This window comes from Sphaerodactylus townsendi, linkage group LG13, assembly GCF_021028975.2.
Source record: "Sphaerodactylus townsendi isolate TG3544 linkage group LG13, MPM_Stown_v2.3, whole genome shotgun sequence".
Lineage (NCBI taxonomy): Eukaryota > Metazoa > Chordata > Lepidosauria > Squamata > Sphaerodactylidae > Sphaerodactylus > Sphaerodactylus townsendi.
In genome coordinates this window covers 40,156,403-40,175,392 of record NC_059437.1, presented here as the reverse complement: position 1 = coordinate 40,175,392, position 18,990 = coordinate 40,156,403, and the positions used below count along the sequence as shown (strand labels likewise).

Below are 18,990 nucleotides of genomic sequence, written 5' to 3'. Positions count from 1 at the left end.
AAACGTGTGTGGTTTTTCATTGACAAGCTTTCTACTGACCTCTGGATTTTATGTCACCAAGCTTATTTCAAGCCTGAACTTTCCCTAGAAGCTGAAATAACTAAACCGAGGCTGTTGTGCCTTGGTCACATAATGAGAAGACGAGAGTCACTGGCAACAAAAGGTTGAAGGCAGCAGGAAAAGAGAAAAATCAAACATGAGACAGATCGACTCTATAAAGGAATCCACAGCCCTCGGTTTGCAAGACAAGAACAAGGCTGTTAACAATAGGATGTTCTGAAGGGCATTGATTCACAGGGTCACCCTACGTCAGAAGAGGCTTGACGGCACAAAGACACAAAAATCATTTGCAGTTTTAATTGCAAACCAAGACTGCTTGGCTAATTAAAAAAAACCCTGAAATTTATAAAGCAAATAAATAAACATGGTTGCCAGTGATTCATATGGCAGCAAAGGCTGAACCTTGTGACATTTGTTCACATGGAACAACCCAGACCTGTGTGGTTTGCCAATATCAATGTGCCCTTCATAGTTTGCCTAACACGGCCAGAAGGGGCTGGAGTGAGATCCAGCGACCCTTTGATTCCTTTGCGCAGAATCAAAACTGTCCTGATGGATTCAGCGGAGATATTAGATGGTGCCAGATGGCAGCCAGTCAGAACGTTAAAAAAAAAAACCACAGCAACTCCCACCCAGATGAGTGCCACAAAAGTTGTTGGACATATAAATGTGGGGAGGTGGTTCTAGCAAGACACCCCAATCATATCCTTTGCTAAGTAGAAGTGTAGAAGAGAAGACGAGACAGAATCTCAGTTGGTTTTTTTGTATGTAAGTTTACTAACTATATAAGGGAGGGTTACATGGAGATAAAATAAGAAATTCTTTCCTGTTGCACGTCTACATTATTATACATTTGGTTACATCTTGCTAACCATGTGCTGTCCAACGTGACCTTGTGTCCCTCTCGTGTACTCTACAAAGGAACCGAATTAACTTTATAACTTCTGATGTACGTTCTCACTAACATGTAAGCAATGGCTACAGTTAACCTTTTTATGACTGATTTGTGACAGACGCTTGCAAAATCCCAACAAAAGTACATGTAGAGTACCACAAGAAATATATTCAGTATCTCTGTGAAGTTTGCTTTCTTTGGCTTTTACTCTTTCTAATCAGTCTCTGCCGAGATCACGTAATTCTGGTGAAAGTACACAGGACAGGTTTGGATCATTCAATTTCTCCTAACGTTCAGATGCAGAAGAGTTTCTTGACTCCTGGATACTTCTAGAGTGGAATCCACATTGGTCTGTTAAATACAGTTGCCAGCTCTGAGTTGGGAAATACCATATATACTCGAGCATAAGCCGACCCGAATATAAGCCAAGGCACCTAATTTTACCACAAAAAAACTGGGAAACTTATTGACTCGAGTATAAGCCTTCGAACTTGACTCACTAACAGCTAAAAACAGAAGATTTGGGAGCAAGATGAGATAGAGTTGCTTAACAGAATTTGCATTAGGGATGAGCAGCTTTCCAACACTCTAGGAACACAAATGAAGCACTGTTTTCCTCCAAATGTAGAATAATTCTGGGATTCATAGCCATGCCAGCCTAAACTTTTAGGGGTGGAGCCTGTGGAGAATGGGGCTTGGGGAGGGTTAGAGTTACGGTTTGTGGGTTTTTTTGTATTTTTAGTTTACACTAAGCATCCCCTTTCTCAAAGAATCCGAGGCAGAGGCATAGCTCCAAGGGGCGCAATGCCCCAGGCTTGCACCCCTGTAAGGGTGTGGTGCGGGCATTCTGGGGGCATGGCAGGGGCATTCTGGGGCGGGGGCGTTCTGGGGCGGAGCGGGGGCGTAGGACGCACCAGTGCACCTGGCCCTTCCCCCCCTTGCTATGCCTCTGATCTGAGGACCTATAGTATAGTGGATAGGAATCCCTAACAAGGCAATATGAGAGTATTGCATGAAACTACAATTCCCATGATTCCTTTGGGAAAGCATGACTGTCCAAGTGATATTAAACCACTATACCTTTTGAGCCTACACAAAGATCAGCAAAGGCCTGCAAAGAGTTTTAAAGTGTCAACTGCATCAAAAATGCCTTTTTGTTGAGGGCCACTTTGAGTATTAGAAAAGCAAGGCTACTTTTAAAAAATCCCTCTTCTAAACAAATAAACTACTCTCAAAATATCACAAAGGCATCCCTCCCACACTGTTGCGTTGCCAACTCCAGGTTGGGAAATTCCTGGAGATTTGGGAGTGGAGCCTGGGGAGGGGAGGGCCTCGAAAGAGATATGGTGCCATCATGCCCACCAAAGCAGATATTTTCTCCAGGGGAACTGAATTCTGTCATCTAGAGATAAATTGTGATTCCAGGCGATCTCCAGGCAACACCTGGAAGTTGGCAAGCCTAACTATTCAACCAATCCGGAAACATTTGGCAGGGATTCTCCTATCTTGTATCTTGCATTCTCCTATCCCCAGGTCACCAAAAGGATGATTTGTTGTACAACCTCATGTTCCAGCCCAGTTGCGCACAGGATGTGCCTGTTTATGCAATCCATCAAAAAGTAATTAAGCGGGCTTTTCATTTGTTAAGTGCTGCCATCTCATTAGGGAAAATCTTCGGAGGGAAGATTTCCAAAGTCCCGTGTTTGTTCATCGGCATGCCGTCCCTGACCTCTTAGCGGTGCAGCTCGATTACTGGTCTCCCCATTTACAAGTCTTGTCGTTTACAGATCTCCTTTTTACAAGTTATTTCCAAAACGTTTCAGTGCAGAGCCCTGGAAAATGATCGATAGAGGTACACTGAAAAACGACCGAAGAATATTCTAAAGCTCTCAAGAGAATCCAAGCAGCCTCCAAATTAAACCAGCCAAGGGGGAGAGGGTGTTTTTTTTTCCCTCCGTTTGTTCTTGGCAGATCTTCAGAGACGACACAAAAGATTTAACCTGCATCTGAGGCCACTGAGAACTTCAGTCTGGTTTTGCTGTGCTGAAGATGTATTGCTTGATCGCATCCAATGACTGGCATCTCTCTTTTCTCTGGCACACTGCAGACTTTTAGTAGGGAGTAAATCAGGGCACAGTTTTCACTCCAGATTCAGAAAGATTCTCCCTTCAACCAGTATGGCACCCATTGAACTGAAGCATGCCAATATGGCATAGGTGTCAAACTCGTGGCCCTCCAGATGTTATGGACTACAATTCCCACCATCCCCTGCCAGCATGATGGGCTACGAGTGTGACACCTATGCAGTATGGGAATGTGGCCCTTTATTGCCTATTGTGACTTTTAAATTATGTTATTAGCAGCCCAGAATATAGCTGAGCAACCCAATTGTACCTTTGAATATAGTAATACTAGCCTAGGCATGGGTAACTAACTCTGTCCTGGATAACTCAAAATAACTCGAACTCATCAGATCTCGGAAGCGTAGGCGGGGTTGGTCCTGCTTAGTATATGGATGGGAGACCACCGAGTAACACCAGGGTCACTACACAGAGGCAAGCAACAGCAAACCACCTATGAATATAGTTTGCCTTAAAAACCTACAGGGTCACCATAAATCACCTGTGACTTGATAGCACAGACAGACAGACAGACAGACAGACAGACAGACAGACAGACAGACAGACAGACAGACAGACAGACAGACAGACGAAGATAGATAGATAGATAGATAGATAGATAGATAGATAGATAGATAGATAGATAGATAGATAGATAGATAGATAGATAGATAGATAGATAGATAGATAGATAGATAGATAGATAGATAGATAGATAGAAAGAAAGAAAGAAAGAAAGAAAGAAAGAAAGAAAGAAAGAAAGAAAGAAAGAAAGAAAGAAAGAAAGAAAGAAAGAAAGAAAGAAAGAAAGAAAGAAAGAAAGAAGTGGGGCATTTTTTAAACACAGATTGTGAGTTTTCTGCTTGAAGACTCCCTTCCCACAGAAGTTTCTGCATGCTTTTTCTCAAAAAGAAAGCTAGATAGTGGGAGAAATGTTAAAAACAAAACAAGATAGGAAATAGGTCTAGGTAGGAGGACACGAGGCAGCCCCCGCCCCCCACCTGCTTAACCTCTTTATCTGGCCAGAAGGGCTGTCAGTCTGGGTGTTTTCCCATCCGACCCCTCTTTTCCTTCCTTGCCTCATCATCATTCCAGACTCAGCTCTCCAACCTGGTTTGAGCCGGTTCTGAACCTCCAGAGTGAAAGGCCCTTTGTCTGGGAGGCTGTCGCACTGGCTGACCTCCAGCCGGCCTCCCCATCTCCCCTTCTGGTATCAGAGGGACTGGAATAAGTCCTTTTCCTTTTGCAATGCATTCCCCCACTGCCCCTCCTTCTGGTGGACCCCTTCCCTTTAGTCTTGACACGGCTGCTTTCCCTTTAGCAGAAACCTTTCGTTGGAGCAGAAGAGGACGATGACATCAGAGCTAGGAGGGTGGTGGCAGAACAGCTTGTCCTGCTCGCCTACCCCAACTGGCCACTAAGCCAGGACCACTAGCCTATAAAGTCTGGAGTTCAGCATCTTCAAATGAGGCAGCGATTCCAAAGATCAGATCCCCGCTGCCTCAGCACCAGCAAAGTCCTAGAGCGCCTCACAGCCCAGTTGGTCAGCCAGCCTCCTGCAGCCTCCATTTGGACTTTTGGAGGTAAGTGTGCATTTTTCCATGTCTCATGGAAGGTTATTCTGTTAGCATCATGCGGTACATCTTTGCTGTTGGGGTCAGCAGGATTACAGGTGAATGCAGATAATCAGGAAATTCAGATCTGAAGTTCAGATCAAGGGAGTTTAGCCACTATGAATTATTAGTTGGCAGAAGACCTTTTGTTTGAGAAGACCCCAGTTGTGGCATAAACAACGGCTACAATAGTGGTGGTGGGAGATGTTGTCTAGTCACAATTGACTTATGGCGACCTTGTAGAGCATGAGAAGTTCAGACTTATTTGCCATTGAAGAAGAAGAAGAAGAAGAAGAAGAAGAAGAAGAAGAAGAAGAAGAAGAAGAAGAAGAAGAAGAAGAAGAAGAAGAAGAAGAAGAAGAAGAAGAAGAAGAAGAGGAGGAGGAGGAGGAGGAGGAGGAGGAGGAGGAGGAGGAGGAGGAGGAGGAGGAGGTGTTGTTGGAGTTTGGATTTGTACCCCATTTTTCTCAACTGTGAGGAATCTATAGCAGCTTACAAACTCCTTCCCTTCCCCTTTCCACCATAGGTCGAATCCCCACTTGAAATTTGCATGCAGATCCAAACCTGTTCATTGTGAAACTGTGTCCTCTTCATTGGAGTTTCTCCCTCCCCACCGCAGCGAGCACACAGCAGACACAATCTAAAGCTGCAGAACTCTTAGGCAATCCCCTACTCACCAGGCTAGCTCGCTTCGCCGGCCTCCCCTGATTGGCTGGCATGCCTTGATGGGGTGGGACCTTTTCCCACTGCGGAAACGTACATTGTAGGGGTGTGATCAAAAAAACCAGTGTGTAAAAGTTTAACGTTTAACTGTTTAACCGTTCAAACAGTCAATTGTTACCTGTGTAAACCATGAACAATTCAAAGTTACGCGTTTGACTGTTTAACGTTTGCATCTCCTTCTGCTGACCGATCGCAAAAGCGGAAATGAAACTAAGGAAAGACTGCGTGTGCATTGCAGCGCTGATTGGTTGCCCGAATTCCACGTCACACTCCAGGGCGGGAAATGAGTCAGGGTTTCAACCCTCATCCCTCCCCTTGGATCAGCTCTGAAACGTGTTAATGGGGTTTATGACACTTGCAACCAGGTCCTGCTGGAACGCGGATTAATGGGGAGAACGTGCGCCAGAAACGGAAACTGCCATGCAAGCCATGGGGAGGTCGTCCCTCAAACCTGGTTAGTTTTTGTTCTGAAACCTGGCTAAGACGGTAGTGGGGATTCGACCATAGACCCCTTGTGAGGCAGGTGGGGCTAAGAGAATTCTGAGAGAAATGTGAGTGGCCCAATGTCACCTATATCAGGCTTCATGTATCAAACCCAGTTCTCCACATCAGAATCCGCCGCACTCTACCACTACATCATGCAAGCTCCTAAGCAACACCTGTCTACTGTGTCAAATCGCCACTGACCCATCCTGCCCTGTTCAGCTTATACAAACTGGCCCCAGCTCTTCAGAGTTCCAGGCAGTTCTGAGACCTGCTGCCCTAGATGCTTTTAAAACTGTTGAAGATGTCAGCCAGGAACTCCCAGCTCTGATGTCAGACTCTGACACAGGCTCCCTCTGGGCACATGGTTAATTTGCAAGGAATCCCAGTGGAATATCCCTGCTTACTGCAGATCGATAACAAGAAACTGTCATTTTCGGTAGCGACATTACTGCCATTGAATAAGTCATAACTCCAGCATACTGATTCTGTTATAAAGGACCACCTGGCTAGGGCCTGGGAAACTTACAAGGAGATATCTGGCCTCTGTTGTTTGTCCCTCAGCATCTGGTAATCGGGAATATATTGTCTTTGAATATGGAAGTTCCACTTTAGTTACCGCAGCAAATAGACAGTGATAGACTATCATTCAGGAATAGCATCTAGAGGAGAAAGGACAATAAGAAAAGTCACATCTGTATGGGTTTGTGAGTTAGAGACGTCTGGTCCCTAAGGGGGGGAGGGAGTTTGTGGGGGTGGGTGGGGAGCGATTCAGACTGTACTGATCTATATGGGCACTGGACCTGTATGCACATAGTCCCTTCTGCACGTTTCCATAGTGTGTAGGTTGCTGGATAGGAACCCAAGAACTAATGCTGGATTTTCAATGCAAAACAGCAAGCATACAGCATGGAGCCCCCCCCCCCCCCATTCTCTGTGCATCTTTTAAGGGGAAAAACCAGAAACCCCACCCATCAGTTGTGTGATTGGGCAGGGGGAATCCAACTCTCTGCTCCCCCTTCCCAAACAGCTGAGAGGCGGAATTTCAGCTTTGTTTAATGGGTGCTCGCTTTGCGCTGCAAAGTTCCAGCTGCTACTGGATTTTGTGTGGTCAATAATCTTCGGCATGACATCCAGGGGGTTTCTGAACAGGCAGATATTTGCATGCGTATTAGTAGCAACCCGCGGTCGCCCAATAAGTTAGCCAGTAGGTTGGGACCTTTAAAGTGGATCCTAGGAGCCTCGGGTTGCCAACAAGCTTGGAGAAAAACGTCACACACTTTTAACAGGGGACTAATGGGCAGTTAAAGTTTTCAAGGCCCCGTCTGCACATGGAGAATAATGCACTTTCAATCCACTTTTACAATTGTTTGCAAGTGGATTTTGCTATTCCGCACAGTAAAATCCAGCTGCAAAGTGCATTGAAAATGGATTGAAAGTGCATTATTCTGCATGTGTGGAAGGGGTCATGGGGGTAAATAGCCTCTATTAAAAGGGCAAGTCCTTTTTCTCCAGGCAGCAGGCAGCCTTATGGGCCACAGAGATTGCTCTACCCACCACTGTTTTCCTTTCAAGGACCTATTTGTTTTGAGAACAGCTGGAAACAGAGGAAAGAGGAGAACGAGTAAAGCCAACAGAAGAGAAGACTACAGCATATATAATAGAAATTTTCAGACTGAAATCCTGAGCTCATTTAAATTCCACTTATTTCCAAATGAACATGCTTATGAGGGGCTAATGGATTAGTTGCAGATGTGCTGAAAGCCAGGGGTCAAAAGTGAGTCTCTGCCCTTAGGAGCGCCAGAAGACCTGGGTATGGAGCAGGCTGAATCCAGAGATGTAGCTTCTGTGATTCCTATATTTCCCCTGCTGGGTGACTCTTTAGCTGCCTAGTGACAGGTGTTCTTTTGGAACTCTCTGTGCCACAATCTACTCCTCAAGGTGTCTGCTGTGGCAGGAAAGGAAAGTTGAGCCAGGTAGGCCACCTTGAGTCTCCTCACAGGAGAGAAGGGTGGAGTATAAATCCGAACTCCTCCTCCTCCTCCTCCTCCTCCTCCTCCTCCTCTTCCTCTTCCTCTTCCTCTTCTTCTTCTTCTTCTTCTTCTTCTTCTAATGCCTAGAAGAATCTGGGAACCAACCTGAATTTGGACAGCCCTATGGGAGATCTGGCAACTGCTGCCTTGACTGCATGTTTCCCCTACACACACACCCATTACAGACAGAGCTCCGGGTGTGCCACAGCACAAGTTGGGTGAACAACTGCTTCCTGGAAATGCTAACTGTACTGGCAATACGTGCTTTCTGCAAGAGAGTTTTCCCATGGGCCTGATGCTATCTCAGGCTCGGCCGCCTCCATCCATTTGTCCACCTTTCCGCCTGTTGTCCATTTCGCTTGAGTCTCATTAGCAGATGGGGAATTTCTGATGAGAAGGGGGAAATTGTGCACATCAACGGGTTTTATGAGCCCCTTGAAAATAGTGCAGCCTTTTGTCCCAGCTGCCCAGCCAAAATGTAGGCTAATGAGTTTGGCAGGAACCCTCATCTAATTGTGAGATGCTGCATTTGCATGAAAACCCCGGGGTCAAAGGAAGGAGAGATGTTGTCATCCCAGGGGAGATGAAGGTTAACGTGGAGAACCAGACAGCTGGAGGAAAGGATTGGGGTGCCTGGGTAAAGACGGTATAAAAATCAAGTTGCCATTAGCGGAAAGGGAGTTCCAATAAGTCATGGGCAGGAATGAACGATTTTCCCATGGTGGGTATTTTGCAGCAAAGGCACACATAGTTGGAGGGAAGGACAGAAGTCTCAGTGCAAAGAACACATAAAGCAAATTGCTAGCAGAAAGAAAAAGAACACACAAATCGCTAGCAGCAAACTACAGTGAACGCAGTCTGAACAGTAAAAAAATAATTAAACCTCATGCCCAAGCAATACAAATTCTGTGCTATGGAAAGCTGAATTCTGAGACCTGTATGCATTTTGTCTGTCAAATGAATTTGCACAATTTTATTGGATTTGGTTTAACATGGGGTAAACTGATCAAAGCACTGAAGCCCCGCCTCCAATGCAGGATACCTGTTCAGGTTTCTCTCAGAACTTTGATGGTCCTTTCAGGGGCTGACAGCTTGAGTGTCTTCCTTCAAGGAAAAGTTCTGGGTGGAAAAGAATCGCATTGTCCTCTTGACAAAATAATGCATTACAAATGCCAGGAAAATGTAATATATGTACAACAGAAGGTCTTCCTTGAGGAAGAAATCTGGATGACCCACAAAAGTTCCATAATAGAGAGTTGTTGCAAGAGAGAAAGGCCCAAATTATGCAACATCAAAAATTAGAGCATTTTCCGAACTGCTAACTGAAGAAGCACTACAGCAGAGGCGTAGCTCCAAGGGGACTGGTGGGGGTGCGCGACGCACCAGGAGTGTGCCCTGTGGAGCATGGCGTGGCGGCATGAGGGCGTGGTGGGGGCATTCCAGAGGCGTGGTGGCATGAGGGCATGGTGGGGGCGTTCTGGGGGCATGGGGGGCATTCCGGGGTGGGACAGGGGCATTCTGGGGCAGGGCGGGGGTGTTCCGGGGTGGGATGGGGCAGAGAACACACCAGTGCACCGGGCGCTTTCCCCCTTGTTACACCTCTGCACTACAGTATTTTCTCCCCCTGCCTTCAGTCATTGAATCTAGTAACCATATTTCTACCCTCAGCCTTCCACTATGACCCCTACCAAGAGCCTCCACATCAACACTCCACTGAGAGAAAGCATTCCCCTCTCCAAAGTGGCTGGTACCAAGGTCTACTTGAAGCTGGACAACACCCAGCCCACGGGCTCTTTTAAGATACGGGGCATCGGGCATTTCTGCAAAACGGTAGGAAGAGGGAAATGTTACGTGGGATGCAAAGGGATGGGTATTTTTGGGCAGGGAAGAAAGGTTGTGCATGAAGGCTAACATCTTTGCAACAAATTTAAATCAGTTCCCAATCTTTGCAACCATCATGGCTCCCTCCCAAAGAATCCTGGGAACTGTCGTTATATCAAGGAGTTCTATAAATATGTATATGTTTTCAATAAATGGTCTGCAAAGGAATTCCAGTCTTTCAGAAAATTGTCCGTATTCTTGTCTCTGATAACCGCCATCAAGATAGTCTTCAAGTGCCATAGGGGTCTGCAACCTGTGGCTCTCCAGATGGTTATGGCCAATTGGCCATGCTGACAGGGGCTGATGGGAATTGTAGCCCATGAACATCTGGAGAGCCGCAGGTTGCAGACCATCTTTACATGGTAGCTCTTGCTAACTCGTTGCTTTCCTTTTGCCTCCACAGTGGGCTGAACGGGGCTGCAAGCGTTTTGTGTGCTCCTCAGGTAACAGACCTTCCTTGGTTTCGGCGTGGGTGGGGGGAGACATCAACTGTGGCTCATCCATACCAACCCCTCTTGTGCAACTATGCAGCATCACTCCGGGATAGGGTTGCCAGCTCTGGCTTGGGAAATACCTGGAGATTTGGGGGCGGGGCCTGAGGAGGGCTGGGTTTGGTGAAGGGAGGGACCTCAGCAGGGTCTAATGCCATAAAGTCCTCCCTCTAAAGCCGCCATTTTCTCTAGGCGAACTGACTTTGATCATCTGGAGACGAAATGCAACAGCAGATCTCCAGGTGCCACCTAGAGGTTGACAGCCCTATTCTGGGGCTCATTGCGCCCCATCACTCTCACAGGCAGGGTCTTGTATTAGGACTGGCAGTTCTGGGTTGTAAAATACCTGGAGATGTTGGGGGTGGAACTTGAGGAGGACAGGGTTTGTGGAGGGGAAGGACTTCACTGGAATTGAATGCCCTACAACCCACCTTCCAAAGTGGCCATTTTCTTTAGATGAACTGTTATCTCTGTTGCCTGGAGATCAGTTGTAATAGCAGGAGGTCTCCAGCCATCACTTGAAGGCAGGCGACCCTATCTTGCATGTAGGGAGAAGATAGGCAAGGGGAACTGTCTTCGTGAAGTCTAGTGTCATGTGATGCTGAACAGGCTTCCTTTCAGGGGGAAATGCCGGCCTCGCAGCTGCTTATGCGGCCAGAATGCTGGGCATCCCAGCTACCATCTTCGTTCCTACATCCACGCCAGCCTTCACCATAGATCGTCTGAAAGATGAGGGGAGCACCGTGTGCATTGTGGGAGAGGTAAGTATCTAGGAAGGAGGGAGTGACCAAAGAGACCTCCAGATCTGCGGGCCTTTCTCTGCATAGCAGTCTAATAAAATCGTTTCCAGGGTACGGCAGGAAGGTATATGATGCAGCAACCTTGCTGAATCTAAGTAGGGCTGGTCCAGATCCATGCCTAAGAGCAGGGGTCTTCAAACTATGGCCCCCCAGAGGTTCATGAACTACAGTTCCCCTCAGCCCTGCCATTTGGCCATGCTGGCAGGGGCTGATGGGAATTGTAGTCCATGAACATCTGGAGGGCCATAGTTTGAAGACCCCTGCCTAAGAGGAACATTTCTTGGCAGCCCTTTGTGTGTTGCTTTGTATGACAGCCAGGGTAGTAGATAAGAGCAGGTGGATTCTAATATGGGGAACCGGGTTTGATTCCCTGCTCCTCCACCTGAGTGGCAGAGGCTTATCTGGTGAATCAGACATGTTTCCGCACTCCTACATTCCTGCTGGGTGAGCTTGGGCTACAGTTCTCTCTAAACTCTCTCAGCCCCAGGTGTCTGTTGTGGGGAGAGGAAGGGAAAGGAGCTTGTAAGCCACCTTGAGTCTCCTTACAGGAGAGAAAGGTGGGGTATAAATCCAAACTCCTCCTACTCCTACTCCTCCTATGCTGCAAGGAAGATGGCGATAGAAATGCTAAAATAAATGCATCGTTTTTCTTTCTCTCCAGATGTTGGATGAGAGCATCGAACAAGCCAAGGAACTTGTGAAGAACAACCCCGGATGGGTCTACGCACCCCCCTTTGATGACCCTCTCATCTGGTATGTAGCCCATAAGAACGAGGTAACCAAAGCAGAATGAGAAGCCCTTTTGCTGAAGTATAATCTTGCATCTCTCACACCGGCCTGAAGTAAGCATGTTTTAAAAGTTAACATTGGCTTAAGGATAATTAACAAGGAAAACACCGCAACTGAAACAAATGTACATCCTTACATCCCTGGTAAAACTTGAGGAAGACGAAATGCTACAGACAGTTTATGTTCAAGCCATGTTCTGTTGATGGGCAATTTGAAGAATCTGCTGTATGTCCTTTATTCTAGCATCATTTCCCATTGCTCTGCTCTCTCAGTTCTGATCATGACCTGATGCCCTCCCTTTTATCCCTACAGGGAAGGACACGCATCTCTGGTCAAAGAGTTAAAGGAACAGATGGATTCCCCACCTGGAGCGCTGGCTCTCTCGGTCGGAGGAGGTGGGTTGCTGTGTGGCGTGGTCCGGGGTCTCCGAGAAGTAGGCTGGTCTGATGTGCCCGTCATTGCCTTGGAGACCAAAGGAGCCCACAGTCTAAATGCTGCCGTGACATCTGGGAAGCTGGTGACCCTTCCGGAAATTACTAGGTGAGCGTGAGAAACAGTTTTGGTAGTGTATGCACAGCGCATCGCTCCACCTTGGGAAGGAAGCCTCTTCCAGGTATAAGTGAGATCAAGACCATTGATGTGGGTTCTCATCAAGTTGCCTTGCTCTGAAAACTCACCTGGGCTTCCTGGTAGTGCTGATGATGACGGTTGGCAATATCCCACTTGTTATCTGTTTCCCGTTGGGCTTGAGTGGTTAACCTCCAGGTTTCTAATTTGCTCTGGAGAAAATGGCTGCTTTGGAGGGTGTACTCTATGGCATGATATGAGGTCCTTCCCCTCCCCTCCCCTGCCCCTCTCCTTTCCAGGCTTCACTTTCCAGAAATGTCCCAACCTGGAATTGGCAACCCTACCAGCAGAGAGCCAAGGTAGTGTAGTGATTAAGACCAGGTGGATTCTAATCTGGAGAACCGGGTTTGATTCCCCATTCCTCCCCCTGAGTGATGGAGGCTTATCTGGTGAACCAGATGTGTTTCCGCACTCCTACATTCCTGCTGGGTGAGCTTGGGCTAGTCACAGTTCTCTCAGAACTCTCTCAACCCCACCTACCTCACAAGGTGTCTGTTGAGGGGAGAAGAAGGGAAAGCCACCTTGAGTTTGTCGGCCACCTTGAGTCTCCTTACAAGAGAGAAAGGTGGGGTATAAATCCAAACTCTTCTTCTCCAACATTACACTTGGCCCTGCCTGGTTTTTAAAAAAGTCCCCCACCCCACCCCATAAAATACTGCATGAGTAACAGAGTCCTTGATTCTGCAATAGTAAGAAAGTAAAACTGCTGAGTGCCCAGCTTTCCTCACAATGCTTTTCAAAAGAAAATCTAATTGATATTAATTCAATGAAATTGTGTAGCCGTGCTATATGACATTGGACCATTGTTCTGTCAAGGTCAGTATTCTCTGCTGTAATTGGCAGTGGCTCTCCAAGTTCTGTGGCAGAGGCTCTCCTATTTAACTAAGCATCCTCAATCACTTTGAATCTACACAAGTCAGCACACAGAGCTGCCCCTCATTACAGACAGTGACTTTGGGCATGCTAGACTTCTGGTGGGGAGGCGGGGCTTAGGCCACGTCCTAAAAACTCACAGGAAAACAAGAGTTTGGAGGCTGGTGACCACTAGTGGATTAGGATGCCTCTCTTTCCTGCTCTCCGCCTTGTGCCCTACAGAGGCACTGCAAGCCCTGGTGCAGCCTGGAGTTAAATGGGGAAGAGAGGAAGAGGACGGCCTCTTCTTTGATCTATTTTTTTTAAATTACTGTACTTCTTTAAAGAATTATTGCTGCAAGCTCTGGAGAGGTGTGGAATAATATTTATATAAATTAATATAAATTATGATATAAATTATAAATATATAAATTAATATAAATAATAATATTTCAAATAAATAAAACCACATTTGCACATCCATCCCAATTTGTCAAGTACTGGCTCATAAGAACTATACACTTGATTTTTTAAAGGATTCTGGTCTGTTTTATTTTACTTTAGCTACAGGCTAAATGCTTATATAAGGGTTATATAAGGGATTTGTTAGTGCCTCCTAGCATGTGCCCTGACCCAGTGGCATAGCTAGGGAAAATGGAGCCTGGGGTAGACTCCCAGCTTTCTGCTCACCCCATGGGCCCCACCATGCCCCACTTACCTTGGTCCGCAGTGGGGAGAAAAAAGTGGAAGCCCTCTCTGGCTCGCCTCGGCTCACCCCTTGGGCAGCAGCCAAGTTAGCCGAGGCTTGCCTGGGCAGCATCTGGCTCTGCTCCACACCACATCTGGCTGGCAGAAGTGCGGGAGGCAATTTTCTGCCCCTCCACATGACTCAACATGGGCCGCCTGGGGCGGTTGTCCCCAGATGTCCCGTCATAGGTATGTTTATGTCCTGGATAGCCCAGGCTAACCTAATCTTGTCAGATTTCAGAAGCTAAGGAGGGTCAGCCCTGGTTAACATTTTGATGGGAGATCATCAAGAACTAAGACAATTGCAGACCTCCTCTCACCATCTGTTGCCTTGAAAACTCTTCTGGGTTGTCATTGGTCAGCTGTGACTGGATGTTGCTTGACATACCCAGCATGTTCCCCCCCTCCCCAAAATATGATCAACTGATGACTTCCTTGTTTCCTTATGGATCTAGCGTTGCTAAAAGCCTTGGGGCGAAGACCGTGGGGGCAGAGACTCTGAAGCTGGCTCAGGAGCACCCTGTCTTTTCAGAGGTCATCACCGATCAGCAGGCAGTAATGGCCATTGAGAAGTTTGTGGGTACGTTGTACAGCTCCCAGCACACCATTTGTTCTAAATACACATTTGGTAGTGGCAGTGGAAGTAATAGAAATAGAAAACACTCACCCTACTTCACATGGCCAAAGGAAAGTCCTACTTACGTCCTTTCCTAAATATATCTATTGACATGAATTTAAATGCACTGCAGACTAAAGTCTCGAAGCAGGTTGTGCAGTACTGGAGAATTTAAAGCAATCTGGAAGGATGCAGGGTTGCAGGCTCCAGTTGACAAATGGGTGCAATCAATAGAGTACATTTTGAACCACAAATAAAAATGTAGCTCCTCATCAGTTAATGCTGCTTGCAAAATGCTTGTGGACTTATGTATTTAATTTGTTTACACCCTGCCTTCCTCCTCGATGGGGACCCAAAACAGCTTGCATTATTCTCCTCTCCTCCATTTTGTCTTCACAACTGCCCTGTGAGGTAGGTTTGGCTGAGAGAGTCAAGTTCACCCAGCAAGCTTCCACTGGGATGAGTGGGGGTTCAAACTGGGTCTCCCAGATCTGCACATGCCGAATAATGCACATTCAATCCACTTTCAAAATGGTTTGAAAGAGGATTTTGCTATTCCACATAGCAAAATCCAGCTTCAAAAGACATTGAAAGTGGATTGAAAGTGCATTATTCTGCACGTGTGGAAGGGGCCTTAGCCCAACACTACCCTGGCAGGTGACGGCTGGAGATGGCAGCTTGCTGGCTGCTCTGATCCATGCAAATGATGGAGTAGGTCAGTGATGGTGAACCTTTTCGAGACCGAGTGCCCAAATTGCAACCCAAAACCCACTTATGTCTCCCAAAGTGCCAACGCGGCAATTTAACCTGAAAAAACCCCTTGAGCAGGAGCCAGCCTGCTGTAGCCTCCAGCAAGTCCCACATGCGCCGCTCTGCGCCTCTCTAGCATCTCTGCCCACCCCCACCAACCGGGCAGCAGCCACCTGGAGCACAGGCACCAGGCCCACCAGCCGAGTCGTCCCTGCTCACTGAGGTGCATGCACATCAAGTCCAGGGGCCCAGGCCAGCCTAGATGTGTGTGTGTGTGTGGGGGGGGGTGATTCCCCCCCCCACATGATGAACTCTGTGCATGTGTGCCCACATAGAGGGCTCTGAGTGCCACCTCTGGCACCCGTGCCATAGGTTCGCCACCACTGGAGTAGGTGGACCTTGTCTTGACCTAACAAAGCAATTCTTATTTCAGATCACTTCTCTTCGAGAGATGCCGAATGTACCTTCTTGCTATGTAAACTTAAAACATGGCAAATGATGATGAGGGTTGTAGCAATAAACAGCAAAATCGGTCATACAAGGCTGAAGTCATCCCAACACTGTTTTCAATGACACTGTTTAAGGTTGCTAGGTTTAAAGGCAAAGGTACTGCACATGGAGTTAAAATGTCCCAAGGGAATAGCAGCTTCCTGATCCTTTCCTTCCCTGATACCTTTAGTCACTCTTCTCCCACACGAGGACCAGCGTGGTGTAGTGGTTAAGAGCAGGTGGATTCTAATCTGGAGAACTGGGTTTGATTCCCCACTCCACCTGAGTGGCTGAGGCTTATCTGGTGAACCAGATGTGTTTCCGCATTCCTACATTCCTGGTGAGTGACCTTGGGCTAGTCACAGTTCTCTTGGAACTCTCTCAGCCCCACCTACCTCACAAGGTATCTGTTGTGGAGAAAGGAAGGGAAAGGAGCTTGTGAGCCACCTTGAGTTTCCTTACAGGAGAGAAAGGTGGGGTATAAATCCAAACTTCTTCTTCCATTGCCAGCTGCAGGGCAAAACAGAAAAATAGCTCCGCTGAATCACACCAAAGATTCAGTTCTATCTATAGAGTCTGCACAAAAGGAGATGTAAGCTGAATGTAGCCTTTTTTTGGCCTGTTGGCAATCCTTATCAAACCAGCATTTGTTAAATCTGCTCCTTTTCCTTTGGTGTTGGGTGGTGTTTTGTTTCTTCCATAGTCTTTTTGTAAGTTGTCTAATCATATTCTCATAACTGACTAATGGATCCTGTTCATTGCCAGAGAGAGTATATGAGTCAACACACCTTTTCAGCAACTGGCCATACTGGCAGGGGGCTGATGGGAATTGTAGTCCATAACATCTGGAGTGCCAAAGGTTCGCCACCACTGATCTAACCCTTTTGCTTAGATATTCTGAGAGAGATGTCTTTGAGTTAGATTAATTCTATTTGATGTAAAAGAAACTTGTAGTTGAAGGGGCAGCAAAGGCTCAGTTAGGCCAGCATCCTGTGTCCCATAGTGGTAAGCCTGCTCCCACTGGCAATCCTGCAAGCAGGACCTAAAAGCCCACCCTTTTTAACAGTTGCGCCCCCGCCCCCCGCAGTACATAGCATTTGGTGGACCCTTGAGACTAATTGCTGTTGAATGTATCTAGTCCTTCTTGAAAACTTTCTAACCCAGGGGCAATCAACACATCTGGTGACACAAACCCAGTCAGGGTGGGCAAAAGGACTGGTGATAAAACTAGGCAGGAGGCAGAGCAGCTGTGCACTGTACCAGAGTATTCCCAAAAGCAAACTGATAAAGCATGATGGGCAAGCACAAATTCCTAGGCACAGGTGTTCAGCAGTATTTCAACACAAACTGACCTGTACCGTTTGTGGACTTTGGATCAAAAGGGATGAAACAATGCAGAACTTGAACTTGAACCTGGCAGCATCCCCCAGTGGCATAACAAACTGGTGTAGTGGTTAAGAACAGGTGGATTCTAATCTGGAGAACCGGGTTTGATTCCCCACTCCTCAGTGGTGGGATTCAAACATTTTAACAACAGGTTCTGATGGTGGTGGGATTAAAATAATGACTGTTAAAAAGTATTTTAAAAAATTTTAATATCACTTTTTTATTTTAAGAATTAAAAAATATTAATACTTAATTAAAAATATTTTAAGTATTAAAAAAGTGAAAAAGGACATTTTAACAACAGGTTCTACAGAACCTTCAGAACTCCCTGAATCCCACCTCTGCCACTCCTCCACCTGAGTGGAAGAGGCTTATCTGGTGAACCAGATGTGTTTCCACACTCCTACATTCCTGCTGGGTGACCTTGGGCTGGTAACAGTTCTTTGGAACTATCTCAGCCCCACCTGCCTAACAAGGCATCTGTTGTGGGGAGAGGAAGGGAAAGGAGTTTGTAAGCCCCTTTGGGTCCCCTTACAGGAGAGAAAGGTGGGGTATAAATCCAAACTCTTCTTCTTCCTCCTCCTCCATCCCCCTTGTCTCACAGATGATGAGAAGTTCCTGGTGGAACCCGCCTGTGGCGCAGCCTTGACATCTGTCTACAGTGGAGTGGCACAGAGGCTAAAAGCAGAAGGCAAGCTCCGCCCCAAGCCAGACTCCTTGGTGGTTATTGTGTGTGGCGGGAACAACATCACGCTGGCCCAGTTGCAGCGCCTGAAGGAGCAGTTGGGCATTCAGAACATCACAGCTGCTTAGACAGAGCAAGTTGTAACTGAAAGGCACTCCATGTTACTAAAGTGGAGAGGGACACAATTCATGCGGAGTTTTGGCCACACTGGTGTTTTAGCTGTGGTGCACTTATCTCCAAGCATGATGGGAAAAACATGGGTGCATTCAAACTCATGTTATCTTCATCTCCCTCCAAGCTCTGTGACACCCACAGGTGGGAGAGTAGGAGCAAAACGGAGGGACACAGTAGCATATTCCCTGCTGCCTTGGGACATGGTTGAATCACCAGCAGGTAAGAATCACTGGATACCTGCTGCAGGTGTATCTTAACTCATCTAGTTGAGACCTGCAGCAGATCTTTTGGGACGGCAGGAAGCCTTTTGGGCAAGATTTAAGTTAGGAATGTTATTTAAAACCATAAACTATTCCCAGAGCACTGCAGAAGATTTTTGAGGGAGTGTATGTGACATGAAATGAGTCCACATCAGATAGCTAGTAAAAAGCTTTTGTCGTGATCTAACTTTGACCTTTGGCTGACAAGAAGTTTCAAGTCTTGATCGTTAGATGCAAGACTTTGAAAAAGCTCACTATATAAAATGTTGATTTTGTGATTTTATCCTAGATGGGTAATATGTTTACCTGTTGTAAACAAATAATAAAAAACGATTCTCACAGGCATTGTTGTTACAGTTGTATTTTTTTCCATTTTGTTTGCTCTTTATGATATTTTATTACTGTAACCCTTAATTAATTTGATAGAAGCTGATCAAGGAGAGCAGGACCCAACTCCTCACGCTGGTCAGGCAAGTCAGTAGCCGATGTTGTTTGTCCTTCCTTCCCTTCGTCTTA

At 46.7% G+C, this 18,990-nt stretch overlaps 1 protein-coding gene across 3 annotated transcripts; it reads left to right on the top strand.

Moving 5' to 3' along the window:
* Window positions 1-4,359: 4,359 nt before the first annotated feature.
* LOC125442360 (L-serine dehydratase/L-threonine deaminase-like) lies at window positions 4,360-18,556 on the top strand. 3 transcript variants are annotated; one of them, XM_048513653.1, is made up of 8 exons: window positions 4,523-4,658; window positions 9,596-9,757; window positions 10,212-10,251; window positions 10,921-11,060; window positions 11,761-11,852; window positions 12,201-12,428; window positions 14,570-14,694; window positions 17,960-18,556. In XM_048513653.1, the coding sequence occupies exons 2-8, from the start codon at window positions 9,605-9,607 to the stop codon at window positions 18,166-18,168; spliced, it is 987 nt and encodes a 328-aa protein (XP_048369610.1). In that variant the 5' UTR covers window positions 4,523-4,658; window positions 9,596-9,604; the 3' UTR covers window positions 18,169-18,556. The 3 variants fall into 3 exon arrangements, with proteins under 3 accessions (XP_048369611.1, XP_048369610.1, XP_048369612.1); XM_048513655.1 differs by lacking the exon at window positions 9,596-9,757 and having other exon boundaries at window positions 4,602-4,658; XM_048513654.1 differs by lacking the exons at window positions 9,596-9,757; window positions 10,212-10,251 and having other exon boundaries at window positions 4,360-4,658.
* Window positions 18,557-18,990: the final 434 nt, after the last annotated feature.